The sequence below is a fragment of the Bombus huntii genome, chromosome 4 (genome assembly GCF_024542735.1).
Source record: "Bombus huntii isolate Logan2020A chromosome 4, iyBomHunt1.1, whole genome shotgun sequence".
In the NCBI taxonomy this organism is placed as follows: domain Eukaryota; kingdom Metazoa; phylum Arthropoda; class Insecta; order Hymenoptera; family Apidae; genus Bombus; species Bombus huntii.
The window spans coordinates 13,380,128-13,401,358 of record NC_066241.1 but is presented as its reverse complement, the minus strand read 5'-3'; the positions used below and the strand labels follow the sequence as shown (position 1 = coordinate 13,401,358).

The 21,231-nt window shown below is 35.0% G+C and overlaps 1 protein-coding gene and 1 long non-coding RNA gene across 6 annotated transcripts in view; one reads left to right on the top strand and one right to left on the bottom strand.

Moving 5' to 3' along the window:
* The window catches only part of LOC126864464 (uncharacterized), a 99,115-nt gene extending 92,490 nt beyond the window's left edge, over positions 1-6,625 (top strand). Inside the window, exons 3-4 of one of the 2 annotated variants that reach the window (XR_007689185.1) lie at positions 4,918-5,137; positions 5,452-6,625. This is a non-coding gene — a long non-coding RNA (uncharacterized LOC126864464). Of the gene's footprint in view, positions 1-4,917 lie in introns of both variants that reach the window. The other variant, XR_007689184.1, reaches the window with a different exon arrangement.
* The window catches only part of LOC126864452 (ras-related protein Rab-37), a 179,736-nt gene that overhangs the window by 91,876 nt on the left and 66,629 nt on the right, over positions 1-21,231 (bottom strand). For all 4 annotated transcript variants that reach the window (XM_050615820.1, XM_050615823.1, XM_050615821.1 and 1 more), the window contains one exon: positions 9,942-10,052. In XM_050615820.1, coding sequence (XP_050471777.1) covers positions 9,942-10,052 — 111 coding nt within the window. The remainder of the gene's footprint in view (positions 1-9,941; positions 10,053-21,231) is intronic.

Here is a 21,231-nt window from a genome sequence, read left to right as displayed (position 1 = left end):
TAATCACACCATTATACAGTTTCTTTCCATTTAACCGCAACCATACACCTTCGTATCTCAATTTCCCACACCTAACAATTCCCAATGATCCCCACATCAATTTCTATTAATCGATGGAACGTTTCGTTCGCTGGCTTCACAATCATTCCATTAACCTGTTTAAGCTGAGAAAGTGTTAATTAATCGCAGAATAGTCTTCCCGGAACCCTCATCGTCCGATCGATTAATGGCCTGTCTCCTTCCCGTTTCAAATTCTTCCTCGTCTTCGCTTCTTGCTCTCTTCCCCTTTTACCTTTTTTTCGCTTGCCCGTGTTCCCTGATTATGGCCGTTCCTCCACGAAATTCACTTCGTCCCGTATGCCATCGAGACGATTGATCGAGAGCTTGGTTAATAGCCCGGCACAGGTGCTACCTGGAATTACCTAATAATGGCCGGTCTGCCAATCAAGTTTTGCAAGTTTGTAATTTGCGGGCCGCTCGTGCCACCGCTTCTGAAACGCGGAACTATGGCAACTCGACACGAAACCAGCCGAACCGTCTGTGAACTGGTTAAATAAGCGAGTCTTATTAACCCTGATCCGTTTAATTCAGCCTGGATCAGCGACTTGAGAGCACGTTAACTCAGACGCTTTCTTATATCTATATTTGCAAGATGTTCTTAATGCAGGACAATTTCGCGAATTTCAATTTCATAGAAATATTGCAACGATAGAAAATGGATGAAATTATTTTAACATACTGTTGACGATATACCGTGAAGATCAATTTTACGTACACATGCTTTTTCGAAGATGAATATCGAATCGAATAAAATGGCAAACAACAATTCACGCTTCTCGCCCGTAACGTTTACAAAATTTAAAAAACGCGGACCCACGCCTCCTCTGAACGACGTGTTAATTTGCCGTGGTTGTCGTTAAATTTATTTCACGTATCTGCTAGTGGATCTTTTTTTTTTTTTATTTTCCTTTACAATTTCACGATTTTTAAGTGTCTTTTGTTATAAAATTAATAGAACAAATTAATAGTATCAAAGTTCGGTTAATCATTGCCTCGTAAAAATTGACACGAACTTGTTGGATTTGTATAAATTTCTAAATTTTATCGATTATGTACTTTCGTCGTTTTGATACAATTAGCAAAGTATCAAGGTAGAAATGCATTCTTTTCATTCGTATTAAGAGTTATTCCGCAGATACACAGACCTATATTCATTAATTTATAAAACACGATGTTATTAAAGTTTCTAGAAGAAGGATTATACTCGTGCATAATTTAAACCGAAATAGGAATTCAGATTACTAAAAACTTTCAGCAATCACGGCAAGTACACAAAACAATAGTATTCGTATTTATCTAAAGGATCTCCTTATAAATCTCCACGCGCTGAAAGCAGTATAATACATCTGGCAGTAATACATGCAAATTTTTCTATTACGGTTTCGCTGCTTTCATCCACAATTTTCTCAGATTAAAACTTCCGTCACTCGTAGCGACGACTTTTTCCTTCGACTCTTCGTTCATCTTTTTTTCTCTCCAATTCCATCCATCTTCTCAACATTTCTTTCTTTTCGATTTCTATCTCTGAAAATTCTAATAGCTTATAAGTGGTACATTTAATTGAATAATCATGAAGTATTCTTTGGCCACGTCTGTGTTTTATTATATGTTTATACGATATACCGAAGCTTTCATCCTACCATATGCACATCTAATAATACCCGGAAGAGAAACGGAAACGAACAATCCAACCGTTCGAGCGTATAGTCGCATTAACGTTTGGTCGATCGCACCAGGAATAAAAATAATCGAACAGTTATTAACGCGTATTACTGCTACCGATTCAACGGCCAGCCAAGAGTATCCGAGTGTAAATGCGATACTTTAAAATAGAGCAGAGGTCGATCAAGTGTAAGAGCATCGTGCTCCACTGGGCGACCAAGTATCGCGTCAAAAATCGACCATCGAGTTCAATAAGAAAGATTAATCATCGTTATTCAAAAAAAGAAAAACTTGGCATTTTATCGTATTACGTATTCGATAAATTGTTAGACAATTATGGCGACGAGAGGAAAATTGTCGTGGACCAAGCCACATTCTTTTCACCTGTAATTTTATAGCGTTAACTTATTTCAATAAATCATAAATCATCATAAATCATTATAAATCATATAAAAGTAGAGGAATTCGTTTTTTCCACATCCTTGAAACCTTTTCTAAGAAAAGGTTGCACAAGATAAAACGGTGAATTGGATAAATCGCATCAAGAGTTTTCGTCTTGGTTTTGTGATATTAGCTGCTTTTCAATTGATAATTATAGTAGTTTTTTCTAAAAAAAACTTTCTTCTTTTCATATTTAGGAAGTAAATAAAAATTCAATAGAAAATACATCTATAGAGTCCTTTTTTTTTTCAAGAAAACCGTCAGTTTAATAAAAAATAATTTTTCTCGCAAACTATAAAAAAAATGTGCACTACGACTTATCGGTTCAACTATATCATTTCTTAACTGTATTTGACGCTCTTCTACGAGCTTTCTTTCTCCACTTTCACGATCTCAGAATCGAGTTCTGACGTAAATATTCGACTGCACGTACGGAGCGGAAGTGACGGTACACCATTACGCAATCGCTTGTGTGGTGCTTATCTGTTTGCCTCGCTTGATCTGAATCTCATTGACTCGATAATTATGTAATTCGTTAGAACGTCACGTCCTAGTGGCTGGGAATTGCGTCGAAGAAGCGAAAGCTTCGTGAATCGCAAACTTGCCTTCGACCCTGTTCTCAAACTGTCGTTGTCGTTTTGTCATAAGCCTTAAGGAAGTTTCGTAAGATTATTCCTTTTTTTTTAAGTTTTTTTTCTTAATTACAGAAGATAAAACACATAAGATTCTTTTCATTTTTCTTTTCTCTTCTAATTTGTCCAGTTTTCATCTTCAACCTACTACCGAGTTAATTAAATCAATAATGGAATGAAATAATTTTTCATAAAATACATGTGAAATTCTACGAAAAGTTAATTAACCCAGATACGCATCGACTTCTTTTTTACCATGCTTTTCCTACATATGTAATGTTGTTTGTTTTCCATTCTGAACAAGCGGAATGTTTCGATGACATTTTTTCATTATTGTTCGAAATTAATTTTTATTTCCTACTATTATTTCAATTCCCCAAAAATGCACATGAAATATCGTAAATGTTGAACATGTGGCGAAGAATCACAACACAGATAAAAAAAATTAAGAATATTAATATAGGTCAAAAAATATAGACGATCATTTACATAAGAGGATAATTCTAACATCTGAATTTTAATATTTTGTAGGTAAAAGAAATTTTATTTTCTTCTCTTTTGTAAACTCTTCTGTATAACTTCATTAGTTCATTTTCAAGAAATCAAATACACGAATAACAATGAAATACGTACATGAAATAATTCTTTTACTAGAAATGATGATTTAATGATAATTACTAAAAAAAAAAAAAAAAAAAAAGGAGAAGCAAGAGTATCTGGAGAAGGAGTAAATGGGATAAAGTGAAAATAGGAAAGAATTTAAATGCAATACACGTAAGAAAGCGTTTGTGCTGGGAGTGGAGGGATGAGTGAAGATAATATTTAACATAAACCACACCTTTGTCCTAAAAAATGGAATTATCAATAAACTAACTAACTAATAATTACTGCAAACGTTATTCCTGTCGACAATATAAAAATGAAAAAAGAAAGAAACTATAATCTGTATTCTACAAATATCTTTATCTCAATCAATCGACCGGTACAAGATTAATAGCTAGAGCTATAGATGGCAACAGGCTCATCAGCCTACGTCTTTTCTTCCTCTAATTATGCAGCTACAAACAGCAACGCGACGTCGTCGTTGGACCCAAGTTAAATTAATTAACTCCGGCCAACGTGAAATCTGCGTAAGGTTTTAATTAGGACTAAACTCGTACTGTTCGATCCAGTGCACGGTGATTAACTGTAACGGATTTGAACTGTAAGTTCATGCTAATTAATTAGCTTTTACCGACGTTTGCCCGCCGGTGCGCCGCCTCGTTCCGCGTACGCGTAAAACTACAACCGGCGATTACAGGAAAACACGAGGCTTGTTTCGGCCTCGTTCGTGACAACAGACCATCGTGCTTTAAGTATAACGTAGAAATACTGTGTAGAGACCTTTCTTAGCCTTCTTTATCATTTTATCATTTTCGTACATCTTGCACGCACTTCTTGTTAAAGGCGGGTTAATGGTGATTGCTAACTTGCGACCGTTTTAATTGAAAATAATAACGTTAAAGAGTTCTCAGATGGTGAGAAGTATAATCATGCAGCGCATAATGGATTTATATTAGATTCTTGCAATAATTTAAATATAGCCTACATAAATGTTGTATTATAATTTTTCTTCTTTCTTCCTACAATTTTGCATTTTCATACTTTTCCACGAACTTCTTGTTAGCGTTCAGTTAATCGCGATTGAAAGTTTGTAGCCGTTTTAATTGAAAATGTTAACGTCCAGGTGGAAATTGAACTTGTGTAAAGCGAAACTAAAATTAGCTCCGCGTTGTGTAAGTTTCACAATTTCGTTTACACTGAATTTCTCAAAAAACGAATCGCTTGTTTCAATAAATACATCGTTCGCAAGAAGACAGCACGAACGATCATACGTTTCAACGTACATTTTAAAACACGATATTTCTAATATCGTTGCTTTTCTTTGCTTTCCGATGCACGAGGGCAATCAATGTAGATTTTAAACGATTCAATTGGAGCTGCAATTTGCAAGCATTGAAACTAACAGATACGACATAAACGCTGAAACGTTAGAATACAAACTATCCAGAAATAATTTTATGAAATAATTAACAAACGATAAGTTTATATATCGTATAATTAATATTTCGTATAATGGAAGAACCAGGTTCGATCGAGATCCTGTATGGACGCGAGACACTCGTAACGAGACGAAAGTTTCGCGGGAAAGCCGTGAGACGAAACACGGCCATCACGAGATAGACACGTGTTACGAGAGAAATCTGCGAGTGGAACGGCTGTTTGATAGAGCAATTTCAACTTTCTCGACGATACGGTGCACCGCTGCCTGGATAGCTGTCCGTCCGCCACGACTTGAAAGTGTACGTATAAACCTGAGGAATACCGATTTCCATCTGGAAGTTCCCTCGATTTCTATTAAATTTCGATACGTACGACCGAGACGTCCGAATCAGAATTCGAATTTCGGGTCTTTTGTGCGAGGAAATGAAGTATCCATTTCCTAAAGTAGGAGTTTGATCAATTTGTACAAGTTGACGTTGCATAATTTAAATGCTTCTTTCTTCTCTTTTCTTTTTTTTAATCCGGCTCGTCGATTTTTGAAAAATCTGTTTCATAGTTGGAGAATAAAGAATTTGACAGAATTACGTCAGGTACTTAATTATTTTATTCACAGACGTGACTCGATGAAATCCTTCGTTTCTCCTTAATCATAGTTAAGCGAAGCAGAACTACAAATGGGAAAACCATTAACGGCTCGTACCACGTCAACTCATCCCACGAAACGAGACAAGTGAAAAGCGTCTGGACGATGATAATTAGAGAAAATTCCCTCGATCAATCTCTGTGCCCTTCTCGCCCAATGAATATTTATGACATCCCTGGGTAGTTTTCATTCGGAAGAGATTCAATTCTCCACTAATAACTTCAACCTAAAGCTTTCGATATCAAAGAAGCCAGTTAACTGCTTCTAAGTGATAAATTTAAAAGAAAGAACATATATCGATCACGATTAATCCTGAAATTTAATCTTGAAAGATAATATGGTATATATACTTAATTATCCTAAAATTGTCAAGTAACCAAAAACGTTCCGTCGCATTTTTTACAATGAAAGATGTAGAAAAGGAGCACTATATTTGTCGCGTAATTACCTTCACACGTAGTAAATGAACAAATTCTAATTGGCCAATTTTATTTCATTGTTCAAGTACGAGCTAATGAAAGTAGACCATAAGCTTTCTTCGCGCATAAATATCATTTATCATTATATTGTATATCATTTACGCATTATATCGTATATCATTTAGCTTAGATAATTCATAAATTTTGATCGTTAAAACATCGAACAGATCTAAAACATCGAATTACTACGCTCTTTCAAAATCGAACTTCCAAATAATATGATCACGGGAAAATTATAAATTTCCAAAGGATACCGTTCGAGATTAAAAATAATCGATCACTGAATTTCATCTGGCCGGCGATGCTTGTGTATTCGATTATTGTGTGCACATTGTACACGGTACAACAAAAGCCACCAACGGTGTGTTTATCGCGGGTACGTTTCGCGATTGTAATTTATGTCGACTCACGTGTTCATTAACTAGACGATATTGAATATTACTTCATGTATCGCGAATAAACGACTGCTGTCCCCTGTTGCGATTCGATACGTTAATTATAGCGATGGATGATGGACTAAAGTAAAGCAAATTTTTCCTCATATATCGCACATATCATATAATCATGCGATATTGTTTAATGTAAAAGGTTATAAATTCTGTATTGGTAAAATCGTGTTTTACCCTAGGCAATTGTTCTTGGTTAATGTTGTTAATTCTGTGTGAAATTTTACATTTGAAAGCTTTATGTTAGAATATTTATTAAAATTATTTAATCGGTCAATTCTTTAATCGATGTGAGACATTTTTCTTACGAATCGAACTGTATTAGTCGAAAGTATTAAAAATTGTAATAAAATTGCAAGTCAGCCTATTTGACGAGCTGATGTTTTTGTAATTGCTTTTATATTGTTAGAGCTTTACGAGCACCACTCGGAAGATGCTTTCTCGCATTACTCGCAATTTTACATTCCTCGTTCGCTTTATTATAATTTACTACAATAGGAATTATAAGAATTGACATCGATGGCTCACTGTACATGTATTGTAAGTGTACTTTGAAATCTGAGTTTTTATACGCAACAAATAGTTCTTGACCGTTTCTTTCTGCTGTATAAAAACTACATTTATATGTGCTTCATAAATTTATCAAAAATAATATTTTCGTTTATTGTATTTGATGTACATGGGCATATTTTGAAGAACCACTTTCTTACTCCTTCTTACACATCATTTTATCCTCCTAAAAAGGATCAACGTACAATTTGCAAGCAAATTAACAATACCATTGTTGAAAATGACAACGTGAGTTCGTGCTCGCCATCCATATGCAGATGCATTAGTTATAAAAAATAGTAACTAGAAGATAATCCCAGTTACAATCGATAGATTTAATAGATAGGCTTAAGATGCTTTTTTGTTTTTATCCCTAGTTTTTGTAAGCGCGTGCAATAAAGGTTTTTTTGTGATCCTACCTCTGAGTATAGAAATAACAACAATCATTGATAAAGATGAATACAATGCAAAGACTAGATATCTATTTAATGATAAACTAACATTGAATTTTGAAACTATTTTTCTCCAAAAGGCGCTACAAATTGATATTTCTGCAGTACCTGTAACAAGTCATCGACATGTTCTATTGTCAAATAATTAATTTCTCTATTATCAACAAATTAATGCGTTAATACGTTATATTGTATCGGTGATAAAACATCGCGAAACTTTAGTCATCGACATATTCTATTGTCAAATAATTAATTTCTCTATTATCAACAAATTAATGCGTTGATACGTTCTATTATATCGGTGATAAAACATCGCGAGACATTAGAAACTGACAAAACTCACGCGTACGTCACATCGTAATCTAAATTACTTGTAGAAATTGAAGGGTTAAAAGGGTTAATAAAAATATTCTCTCCTTCTCTTTTTGAAATATGAAGCATACAAAAAGATGGAAATACTTGGAGAACTCAAGACGTAAGAGTGACAAATACATAGCCGAGGAATGATCGTAAATTTGGTGGGCGCGCGCGTGCAAGTAAACGTCCGCGAGGCAGCGCGTAAAAGCGTCGCGCGCGCCTTTCAGCCTCATGCATAAATGCATCGTTCGCATTGGTAGACGCTGATACACGCAAATGTGACGCGCGACCCTGCGTCGCAATGGGCTGTCACCGCGACGCCTGTAAACGCAAGAAATTGCGCCTGTAAAACGCGCAACGTTTTCTTAATATTTCTCTGCATCAAATTTCGTTCGTTTGCAATCCCGTTAACGAAGGGAAATGGCACTTTATAATTCGTTTAAGATTCACGCCAGAAGAGGATATTTCACCGTAGAAACCGTAATTTGCGATTCTACTGATTTAAAAATACATTTGTGGCGTACACCATTAAAAAAGGGATTATAGCGTAAAATATATTATATGAATAATGTACTGTATGATTATATATAAATATGTAATATTCTGTAATCTTGTAGGAAAGTTATCGCAAGACGAAAGTATATTTTCATGGATACGCGTACTCCGAGGTTTTGCTGAAAAACGTGATTTACAGTAAACGCATGTTATATGAATGATATTCTGAACTTTTCTATTATGTGATTAGTATTCTGAAATTTTGTAGGAAAATTATTGTACAATGAACATATACGACACGAATTCTAAGATTTTGTAGAATATATTATATCAGTACCCAACGCATCGAAATTTAGAATTTCTTTCTTTTTTTTTTTTTTATTTTTAATGATAGATACTCCATAACACAGATGTATAATGATAATATTAATTGTTGATCTTCGATTTAAATGCAAATGTTCTGAGTTCTGACTGCAGAAAATTTGACATAATTCAGTTATTTTGAGGTATGTTTAAGTATAGGTTTGGTATGAAAAGTATCTCCAAAAAGTATTATTCGTCGAATAATACGTTATGCGATGGCTTTAACAGAACAAAGGAATTAATTGAAAGACTGTCAGACAGCTGGTGGAAATAGGAAGCGAGTTCAAATTAGAAAATAAATGAAGTCAAATAATTGGGGAAAATTAGGAATGGTAGGTATAATGAAAGCAGGTAAGTAAAGTAAAGAAAGTAGGACAAAATCGAGTACGGAATAAAATTAATTGGCGAAGCGAACTCTAGAAGGAGAATTTTATTTCAGCCAACGATCGAGTATTTCTTCTTTGCAATTAAGAATAATATCCATAAAACGCTCTCAACAAAGCTTCAACGTTATTCGAGAATCAACTTCTTTTTATCCATTTAACGGAGTACATCCTAAGGAAACGTAGAAATAAAGACTAATCGATGTTATCTTTTTGTGCGATGAAAAATTCAAAAACCAAGTCACTGTTATTCTCATGAAAATCAATAAATCAATACTTACGCTAAATCATATCTGCTCATGATAGATACTTCATGATCATTTTATTAGGTTAACCCCTTAAGATACATTTTTGCCATATGTATCGCGAAAGATAGAGCATTTTATCTCCATAATGCTCCATAATATCGTAATAATTACAAGACTCAGCTGGAAAATTATTTTTGATATCGTTTCGTAGACATTTCTTTAATAAAGCAATGCAACGAAGACGTGTGTTTTATTGACACTATTTTCCTAATATTTAGCGATCTCTTAAGGGGTTGAAAGAACGAAAGTCAATGATGCGGACAACTGACTTGTAAAATTTGTATCGATAATCCTGTTCCAAACGCAAAATTTCAAATCTCATTTTTGCTCATCGATCCTGTTCTAAATACTTTCGATTCTTCTCATTAATCCGATCCACATTAACGTACAATATCAAAGTTCCTTTTCAAACACAAACTTCCAATCTTCTCACAGAATGATATTCAAAGAGTAAAAAAATTAAATAAGTATTTTACAAAATTCCAACCTGATTTCTTGTTATATTCATCGAATCGGTTTTGTGCTCTTTGCACAAAATCTGCATTCGGATTGCAAGTCGAATGCTTCCACGGCCACTGGCTTTCGTCTAAACAAACAACTAAATATTGAATATTGACGTGGCACGTACCGTGAAGCCGATGCCGACAGTTGCTGCGAAGTTTCCCGGTTGAAATCTTCCGGTATCGAACTGGACCAGCAGAGATGTCTTACCAACACCGCTATCGCCCAGGAGGATTGTCTGCGATCAAAAAAAGAAAGAGAAGTCGTAAGTCCTCGATCACTATCGCTTTCTTATCAAGCGCACGTCAATCAAACCAAAGTATCTCTTTATTGAACACCGTTTATGTGGACTTCACGATATCGTTCTTCGAATGAATATCCCGTGCAGAACCGTGACAGCTTCCGGGATCAATTTTAAAGTGGCCACTTTTATCTTGATCGAAGATTTATTTGCAACAAAGTAGGATTTAAATTGACGATCGATGAGAATATAGATTTATTTTACTAATTGAAGGATTAAGAATCATAGTGTTATAAGTCCATTGTCACTCTTGCGTTACATTTTGCGTTTATTGTTCTAAAAAAGCTCATTATATTTCCTCAAATTATAAAAAAAAATTATACCGTAGCATGAAATAAATTTATTTAATTACAAAATTAAATGGATGCTACTTGGAATCTGGTGCATGATAAAAGTTACGATTTGCGATTAAATTGTGAAAATCTTGACTTAAACTACTACGATTGTCAGTTCCCCAATCGATAGTAATTCTTCTTTAATTTACATCCCCTTTATTGCACAAAGTTGGATGTATTGTTACAACGTAATTTATCCGTAACTTTGACAAGTTGGAAAAAATTATAACAACTGCCCTAAATCTTTGAATTACAATAACTGTCCTGAAAAATAGATTAAAGAGCCCAAGTGATTTCAAGTAGGTATGTAGATTATATATAGACGAACAATTTTTTCCAGATATCCTGAAATCGTCCAATCAGTCACCAATCAATTTCCAATCATTTTCAAAACGAACCTATAACCTTCGAACTTCCTGTCGAAATCCTAGTTCCCCTCTGCCAATACCGCTTCAATTAGAGGCAACCCTGTAATTACAAGCGAGCAGGAGCATCCTTTACGATTTTTCTTGGCCCGGTGGTAGCTTCTCAAATTACGCGTAACGCATGGTTCGATTTCTCTCCCATGAACCGTGGCGCGCTGTGTGGTCCCATAAAGGCTGCGGTCGGCAGTCAACTTTGTTGCACTTTGACTGTGGCCGTTCCTCGATAGCAACACCTGTAGCCGACAATAGCCGTTTGACCTGCTGGATTATTACATTACGAGCCAGGATGGCACCTGCTTCGCCATCGGTACAAGTTCGGCCACGCGTATAATTTTATAGAAGAAAAGTAAAACTCAAACTACATCCGCCTATTTTTGTTTTCTGATTCTTTATTACGGACATGCGTATTTTTTATGGAACATTTAATGGAACAGATACCATTTTATATTCTGACAGTATTTCAAAATACTATGACGTATGGTGTCTAGAAACTATAAAAATACCATACATTATACAATTTTTTATTGACTAATTATTGACAATATTCTGATATTATTAGTATTATTGTTATTAATATTACTGTACTACATATTGGTATTATTATTAGTGTATATGCTTATTATTAATTCCTTTAGTTATTTATTATCTTAGAAAACATTTGTTACATCGGGCCATGAAATATCTCTTTTTGTTTTACTTGTCTGAAAACAGTAAAAGTATTATAGAATAAAAGATTATTAATTAATTAATTGTAACCAAATGATATTAACGACGTTATTAATGTTAATAATATTAATATCACTGATATTAATGATACTAGCAAATAACTATTTGCTTCTAATAACACTAATCGTAGAATACTAATAATATTCAATATAGTAATTATTTCATAAAATAATAAATGCATAAATAAATATTAATACATGCTTATATAATAATAATAATAATAATAATAGCAATAATATTAGTAATATCAGTTAGTAATTATTTACTTCTAATGATACTAATCTTTCTAATATTATTATTATTATTATATTTATTTATAATAATATTTATTCAAGTATTTATTATTTCAAAAAATAATTATCACATTGAAACCTAAAATATCGCTATAAAATATTTTCTTATTATTGCACAAAAAATTACACGCGCCACTAATGCCATCGCCTATAGAAATATATTCGCGTTTCCGTAAACGTGTATTCAAACACATACTCACGAAAGCACACTGCGTGAGTGTTGGTTTATGCAGTCGTAGGCATCAGAGTGCGAAAGGCACGGGTGCCATTATCGGTTGGTTAGAGGAGATGAATTACAACGACGCGACGACGAATTTTTCCTACGGGATATCATAGGAATGTTCAAGTGGAATGTTTCAAGCGATGTTGATGTTCGATGTGGATGTTAAAACGAGTCGTTTCTAATTTTTGTAACAGTTGCAGTCAGATGTATTCGTTGTTTGAACATACTGACAAACGAAGAATGTGGTAAAATATTGTAAATTAGATGTTAATGGCTAATTTGTTTCTACGATTAATTTCGTTATTACGGCTTTACATTCCTTACGACTTTCTTGATAATAAATATCCCATTTCTCTCTGCCCGAGAGGAATTTCCCGATAAATACAAAATGCTTTTATAACAGTTGCCAGATAGAACACTTCTGATTAATTAATGTACGTTAATAAACAATCTGTATTCGAAAAATCGAAACGCAAGTTGTATGGAAAAATACCTAACAGGAGAAAGATAATTTCTCACACATATATTTTATGAATTTTTGAACAATTGATCTATTTGCTCATTTTCAGAGAATTGATTATTTTGATTATTAAACGATATCAGATATCCTCGCGGAGCAGCTGACAAACTCGTCGCGTCTGAACATCCCGAACTCGTAAACAGGTGATCGATAAAAGATTGTACGCTTTGCTGTGATACGAAGGTAGTCATTTTGGAGAAAAATTTGAATAGATGTGCAGTTACACACAAACATGATTATTAAATATTCGTTCGAACAATATACGTATTGCTATGAAAATAAATAAATATCTTATAGTATATAATTTTCCATACATGTAATAATAAAATATAATACTCCGAGATGTAAGTGATACAATCTCGGTAACGATGTAATGAAAATTTCATTGAAATTTCAACAGAATTTTCAATAACTAGATTGTTCCTGACGTGATCGGTAATAGTTATTCCTTAAACAATTTATTATTTGAAACTTCAAAGATATAGATTAGATTATTATTTAGATATACGTGTACAATATGCAAATATATCACACGCAAATGGCTATAACGGCGAGGCCTGAATCGTACTTTGAATGTCAAGTATCATAACACGTGTCAATGTATCGAATAGGTTCGCGAATTGATGGAACACCTGGATAATTTCAGCTCGTAAAGAGATCGATGATTAGGTTCGAACAGGTTGCGTCGAAATTGAAAGGTAGTCATTTCGAGTGCTAGATGCGAAGATAAGAGTTCAGTTCGGGCATAGAAATGGCTATTCGGTTTATTATCTTGTTAAGAATATCCTCTTTCGGTTCAGAAACTCCATAAAATCGCAAGAGACATTAATTACGATGGAAAGTACCGAGAATCGTTAGGAGAACGTATAAAGTACAAAGGAAATGATATTTAGTTTAAATTCGTTCGATCGCTGTCTTATTTTATCTTCGTTTGTCGATAATAGAGATATGCCGCTTATTACCTTGTCTATGAAAATATTTCACCGCATTAAGTATGCTTTTTATTACTGAAACTGGTATCAACGACTAAGATATCGAACTTGTTTAGAATAGTAAATAAGATTCGAATTAATTCATATTGAAATACGTGAAGCTTGTAATAACAAAGTTAGAATGGAAAGTAGCTATGTGAAGAGATATAAAGTGGCTCACGAAAGTGTACGAACATTCGCCATAAAAGATTTTAATGAATGTATTATATACGTTGTACGAAACATTTTGAAACTTCGTTAGCGTTACAGTGAGACACGACTATCGTAATTACGATAGTAATATTTGACAGCAATCGAAAAATGTATGTAGAAGTTACGTTTATTACAAACGTATGTTTGATGAGCAGTTAGTATACAATGTGAATAGTAATGTTGAACTTAGAATTAGTGCTACAGAATTTGCACTCCGAATTTTATTTCAATTTCGTTAGCAGCAGCTCCCCGACGTTTTTTAGTGTTTTATTTGAAATTTACTTTAACCAAAAAATAAGGCAATTTAAATAAATAAAGGGGGAAACAAATTCAATTAAATACCAATTTTATTCACGCTATTGTTGTATTTTATAATTTCTAAGTGTATGATATATCTTGAAATCATTTCCAGGGTGCAATCCTGCTTTTCTTTCGCACGTTTCACAAAAAAAGCTGGGTCTGAAAGAACGTCGAGTGGGACTCGACAAAGGAGCTCCTGAGAAAAATTGATGTCGAGTAATACACGATCGATCGTTCAGATATCTCGGTGATTTTTGCGAAATGTTCCAATAAATATCTTCTAACTTCCAAATACATTTTCAAATTCGTATCAAACTCGACCAATACACCCACGACAACCGTATCATGATTTTCATTACATCGATAATGAAATTTCAAAATGTTTCAAAATGAAATATAATATCTGGAAAATTCCCAGGGGTGGTCCTATAATATTTTCACCAGCCACCGTGTAACACGAAAGTTAGGGAGACAAAACGAAGAGAAATGCAGAGCAAGAGAAAACCAGGAAAGAAGAGAGAAAAATAAGCGGAGAATGTAAAACAGAGAGAAAGGAGGGAAGATAAGGAAACGAAAGGATCATAAACTAACAGGAGAATTCTCAATGAAAGCAGGCAAACGTGAAATGATGACCGTCGCGTCGTCCGGTCTTATCCGCGAAGCTCGTAAAAGTAACAGAATTAGTCAGTCAGACTTTTACTACCTCGTCATAAATTTGTGGCCATCGGTAGATGGGCTCGAAATTATTCGCGACGTTTTCTCGTCATTTTTTATTTCTCTCTCATTTTCTGTTCGTTCACGACACACCTGTGAACAGAGTCCACTGCGAACGGAACTCGACGTTTGACCCAGGCCACGGGCAAATTATTACATTACGACCAACCGCTTCCACCTGCATTACCCTTAGGGATATGCAGCTGGGACTCTTTGCTGAACATGTAATTTCTCCGCCTTACGAACCTTCGTATCGCCGCTGCTCTATCCATTCTTTTTCATTTCTGAAGGATTTTTATAATTCACTTAACACGGTCACTGCGTACAACGCGCACTCGAGTCGGCTAATAGTCCAGCCGCTCCAGTTCTTAACTGTTCTATGTTCATTGGTTTGCAAAATGAGAAAACCGTGTTTAAAATTTGCGAAGTTTATCTTATCATAGAATATCTGTTGCTTTTTAAGTAGAATTTTCATCGTGTTGTCATAAAGTTACCTTTATTTACAATATTATTACCAATCAGACATATGAGGATTGGTTAATTACATTTGTTTTTCTTTCCTTCTTTTCTTTTTGAAAAATGGAGTAAGAACATGGACATGTTATTTTAGAATATTCCTGGTGTCAACTTGGATGACATTTGAAATAAAAATCTTGAAATTGTGAAAATGTATTTCACGATATAAAGACAGGGTATCGTACGAAGATTTGCTCTCAGTACGAAGCACAGTACGAAATAAAAATCGGAGCACAGTACGAAATAAAAATCTCTTATAGCACAGTACGAAATAAAAATCGGAGCTGGAGCGAACGTGTTAATCGAGTTCGTAGGGTCTCCGTTAAGAATCAACTGGTATTGTATGATCGTGTAACAAATTAATTGGTTTGCTTGATTTAATTCTTCTTTCCTCCGTTTTACGAAGCTCTAGTCCAATCACGGATACTTCAGGTATTTTTGTTTGTTTCTTTAATTTCGAATTTACTTTGTGCGTTCAATGAATCAACCACTGAATGAACTAAATAAATCAATAGAATTTCAATTAAATCTCAATTATTACGTATCATGGACTCTTTGTATTCATTCATTTATTTAGTTTATTTGATATCGAAGTAGCTACTTCTTTTTCTTACCCAGCCCACATTGCACAACTCATTTGTTTCTCGATCGGTAGAACAAATGGAACAAATGGTAGTCGTTTCTTCCTGACGAGGAAAAAGCTGTCGATTAGATGGAATCGGACGTGAGAAGCTGTAAAAGCGAAACGAAAAGCTTTGTCGCAAAAGGTGGAATCGCTCTTTCGCGTAAAACAGGCCATCGGAAGTTTCGTTTCGTCGATCGACGTTGTCCTTTTTTCGTTCATGCTGTATTGGCTCTTTCGCATGATCGCTTTTAATTCACGCTGATAGAGCAGTCTTCGCCCGAAATTTCGAGCTAAACTCGAAATTCGAGATCGAAGAACAAGCGTCGAATTAACTTCGCTCTCTTCTAGTCGAATATAGTAGGACGATCAAAAAATTGCCAATTGTATAACGCAATTTGAAAGATGGAAACTTCTTAAGGAAATAACAAGCATTCGCGAGGGAATAAAAAGGAACATTTGCGAATAAAGAACATGGAAATTTTGAAGCGGAAGAAAATTCAATTTACGAAGAAACTATCACAGCACCTGAAAGCACGGTGGAACTTCATTTTAAACAATTCCGACAGTTTTCTATTTAAAATTAGAGTTACGATTATCCTTTTAAAATTCCAGAACGAGCAATCGACAGTATACTGAAGCAAACAAAGCAATTATCAGGTACTCAAAATATAAACATTTCTGATGAGACAAATTCTGTAAGTTCAGAGACTGAACAGTCGTGGACACATATATTCTCTAACATTTTTACAAAGAAGAAGCAACACACTGAAATCGAAGATCAATTTTTCAAATAAACAAATATATTTATTGTTCAATTGATTGGTGATTTATTAAAATAGAATTTCGCGTATAAGATAACGCGGACGTAAGCAAAGGCTACAACAATCAAAGGAAGAACGACTTACTAATTATCTTTCTTCTTTTACAAAGTACCTTTTACAAAGAATTGGAGACACATTGTGGAATACAGAGTCGCGCTGATAATAATAACAAAATTAATTATCAAAATTACCATTTTTCAAAGGTACAAGTATGAAATTCTCTCGCTATTTTTTTTCAATTCGTTTGGAACTGGAGGGTAAGCTTTACTTGAGTTCTAGGTGAGCCCAGAGATATGGAAGAGAGAAAGGAAACGAAAGAAAGAAAGAAAGAGAAAGAGAGAGAGAGTAGAACGGCGAAGGATAAAGGCCGAGAAGGAAGGAGAGGAAGAGGAGGGAGGGCAGTGAATTAAGTTTCTCCGCCCCTGAGGCCGACACATTCGCCGACACTCGTCACGACCACCCCCTGGGGGTCCTGCGAATCTTTCAATGGAAATTCTGCATGAAGGGGACGCCGCGCCGCCTCGAGGCTCGCCGCGGCGCCGATACCAACAACACGTTACAAATTTCCTTTCTGATTTCTCTGATTTGTAAAAGGAAGCTCTTCCCTTTGACGAAAAAATCTCAAAAACGATCTCGTATGGTGCATTTCACCTCCTATTCAGTTTATTATACGAAACATCGTCTTTGTGTGCCACGTCTTGCTTGGCTCAATGATGGAATTTCTATAAAATAGCTTTCTATAGCAAAAACGTAGGATACAAGAAATTGTAAGAATGCAACCCTCTCAGAATATTTAGAATATTTAGTACATGGCATGCGCTATGAGTACGGTTAAACATTCGAAAGGTTGACTGGCATTTCCCTGTATTTATAGAAAGACAAATTCATAGAGAAATTTAACGGGAACTTAAGGGAAATCCAGTGGCTAGAAAAAGTTGCTGCCTTGTATCTATTAGATTGTCCCGAAAGTGTCTTTCTTTCGCAAACGTGTTTTTTACAACAGTGAACCTTCATACAAAGCAAGTCTGTGAAATGTCGCGGTGTTTATCTCAACAGAACAAAATGGATCGCACGTAATTCGACAAAATAATATAAAACAAAGAACCTTGCACGTCTATTATTTCCTCATAAAACGAAAGAACCTTTTCGGACAACCTAATATTATAACGTTTACATATATTGATTAATTAGGATCAGGTATATCGAATTTCGTAAGTAGCACCTTTCATATCTGTAAATATTTCTGCTTAAATACATTTCGTGGTGACGATATAACTAAAGCAAAAGATTCCACTTGCTATTGAAAGTTTCTATGAAAATCGGTAAAATAAATCTCGCAGGACATCGGAGGAAATCGCGATAAAATTCGAAGCTTCTACGCTACTAAGAGACCATTTGGACCTCAACGAGGACGCAAAAGTGTACCAAGCAAAACATACGACAGTATGTGGAATACAAACTGGAGAAAAACGCTGCGAAAGTCTGGGGAAGTCTGAACTTTGTGGCGGTTGTCGAAGTCGAAAGTCGTAAAATTTATGGTTGGCCGAAGACGCGGTGCAAAAGGAAAGCGAGCGCCACGTTCGACGTGACAATGCCGGACGTGCACTTATACGGGCTGCATTGTAATTTGCATTGCGCGCTCGCGCACGAAAACGCAAGAGATATCGCGTTACATGCGCCACTCTGTGAGACGGTGCAGGCGCACGTACGCGTCGAATTCGGAACATGTGCAAATGTGCAAGCTGGAACGAAGAGAAGGTCCGCCGGGGAAGGTTGTCGCGTTGTTCAGTCACTTTCCTTCGAATACACCGCGTTGAATTTAAATGAATAACTTGTTAAGTGTTTTAAACGAATAACTCATTGTGCAAATATATATTTGGTTATTTGAATTTTCATCATTTCAATACTTTGCTATCGAAACATTCCAACGTTTGAATTTTTTCTTTTTCACCCGATCTAACAAATTTCGAATATTTTAATTGTTTTTTTAAATACTTTGTTGTCATTCGCATACTATGCTAATTCCAATCTTCTGTGCGAGTGCCATTGTGCAAATACTTCATCATCAGAATCCTTTGATATTTGTACTTTCTGATCGCGATATTTTTATTCAAATATCTGACGTTTAAATAAGAACATTTTATTATTGCATTATTTCTTATCCGAATTTCTACTCGAATATTCGAGCCTCTCCGCTTAGTTTGAACTGTAATCATCGATATCAATAACACTTCACTATCGCGTAATAATACTTCACAATACTTTCTGCTACTTAATTGCAACCTTATTAAAATGTTCTATTATGCGATAGGATGTTATTTAATAAAAATATATACAAACTGCTAATGAGAAATTATAAAGTACTGATTCATCGATTCTCAATCTCATCTGCTTACTAATTCCACGAATCTACGCAACCTACGCAATTTTATTTATACATGTACGAACTACGAATTACAGATTCTACAGAGCACTGATTGATAAATTCTAAATCTGATCTACTCGCTAATCTCTAGAAATCTACACAACCTGCACAATGTTCTAAAAGCATACATAAATTATCAATCATAAATGCTGCAACGTACTAGTTCATAAATTCTCACTCTAATTTACTTACTAATTCCACGAATCTACGCAACCTGCATAATTTGCAGAAAGTACGTATACATATTCAAACTACGAAACACAGATTGTACAATGTATTGATTAATAAATTCCGAATCTGATCTACCCACTGATCTACAAATCTACACAACCTGCACAATATTATCTACTAGAGGTATACATAAATTACGAATCATAAATCTTACAACCTACCGATTCATAAATTCTCCATCTAATCTACTTGCTAATCTACGAATCCACACAGGCTTTTAAATTTCCACATACATCGCGAGCCCATCTCTCATACTTATCCAAACGTTGTCGATACGCGGTCACGTACGATCGTTTCTCCGAAGGAACTATTGGAAAGACATAAAGATACGTATAGCATACTCGACGGAAGAGACAGAAGAAAGTTGCGGCTCGTTTCATTCGAACGAGAGTAAATTTATTACGGGCGATCCGGTGCAACGTGCCGCTGGCAGACGTTTATTCGATGCCTGGAAAGATAAATAGTCCGGGATAAAGCGAGCCACGGGCGTTGCAAAATTTTCAAGATACGCAAGCGACAAGTTTCACTGTTCATTAGGCGAGGATTATTACGCTACGCGTCGATGTTACGGGAATATTCGCCAGGATCGTGAAAAAGCTTGTCAATCGCGTATTTTGTCGGCTACGTTTACGTTTGCAACAGTGGGAACGCTCGATAATTTAATATATAGAATTTTGCATGTTATTTATTTAAACATCTCTTTGTTAAATATTAGGTGTATTAATATGCATACGCAGGTGAGCATATAGAAACCGTAGACTTTCGGAAGATAAAATTAAAGAAGGTAGCTATCATTGGTTGTTTGATGGTTTCGTTCAAATTAATCGTTTTTCGAATAATATACAATTGCATCATTAATATAGAAATATATCGATTGTTCCAATATTTGGAAATTTTGTTAACAAGTAACCATCGAATAATTGAAAGAACGTAAAGGCATAGTTTGTGTAAAATTGAATGTGTAAATGATGAAAGAGGAAAATAATTTTCCGTAAAATACGTACGAGCTTATTGCTCAACACGACGTTAGATTAATGCGCGTGAAATGTTGAATTTTGAATAACAAATGTAGATGTTGAAACATACAAGTTTCCTAGGAAAATAAACAGACAAACCCAGAAAAATTTCCTACAAATCTTCAACAATCCAAATTCCTTTATACATTTTCAAGGATTAAGACAAATATTTCTGCATGTCCTGTACAATGCTTCTTTTCTTGTCGACATCCAATGGCGCGGCAAGGCCGTGTGCATTCGTATGCTAATCATCTTGAAATGGAACAGAAAGAGGAAAAGAGAAGAGAGAGGCAGAGAGGAAGACTTTGAACGATACCAGCGACCACCGACCGATAAACGCGAACGAGGATAACGAGATTCTGCAAAAATGTGTCCGCTGCGCTAAATATAGCCGGTTAATTGGCACTAATTGCGAACATGGCCGTGTGCCACGACTCCGAGCGTGTTGTGATCAAATTTGGAAGCGGAGAATGTCGGTTCCGACGTTTTAATAGGTGGAGGGTGCGGTTGCTGTGTAAAAAATGGCGCCCCACGTGCCGTTTCTAGATTTTGTTCTCGGCAGGCTGATTTTACCAGAATGTTTCAAGAAATTAGTTTTGTTAGTTCGTTTAAGATACGTACTAATTTAGCAGCAATGAGAATATTTTTTTTTTCTTTAAAAAGAGTGAATATTATTTATAATAAGGTAATTTCGTTGTTTCACATCTGACTAATAATATATACGTAAAGGAAGTGTTTTTTCTTAAATCTCATTGTATAAAT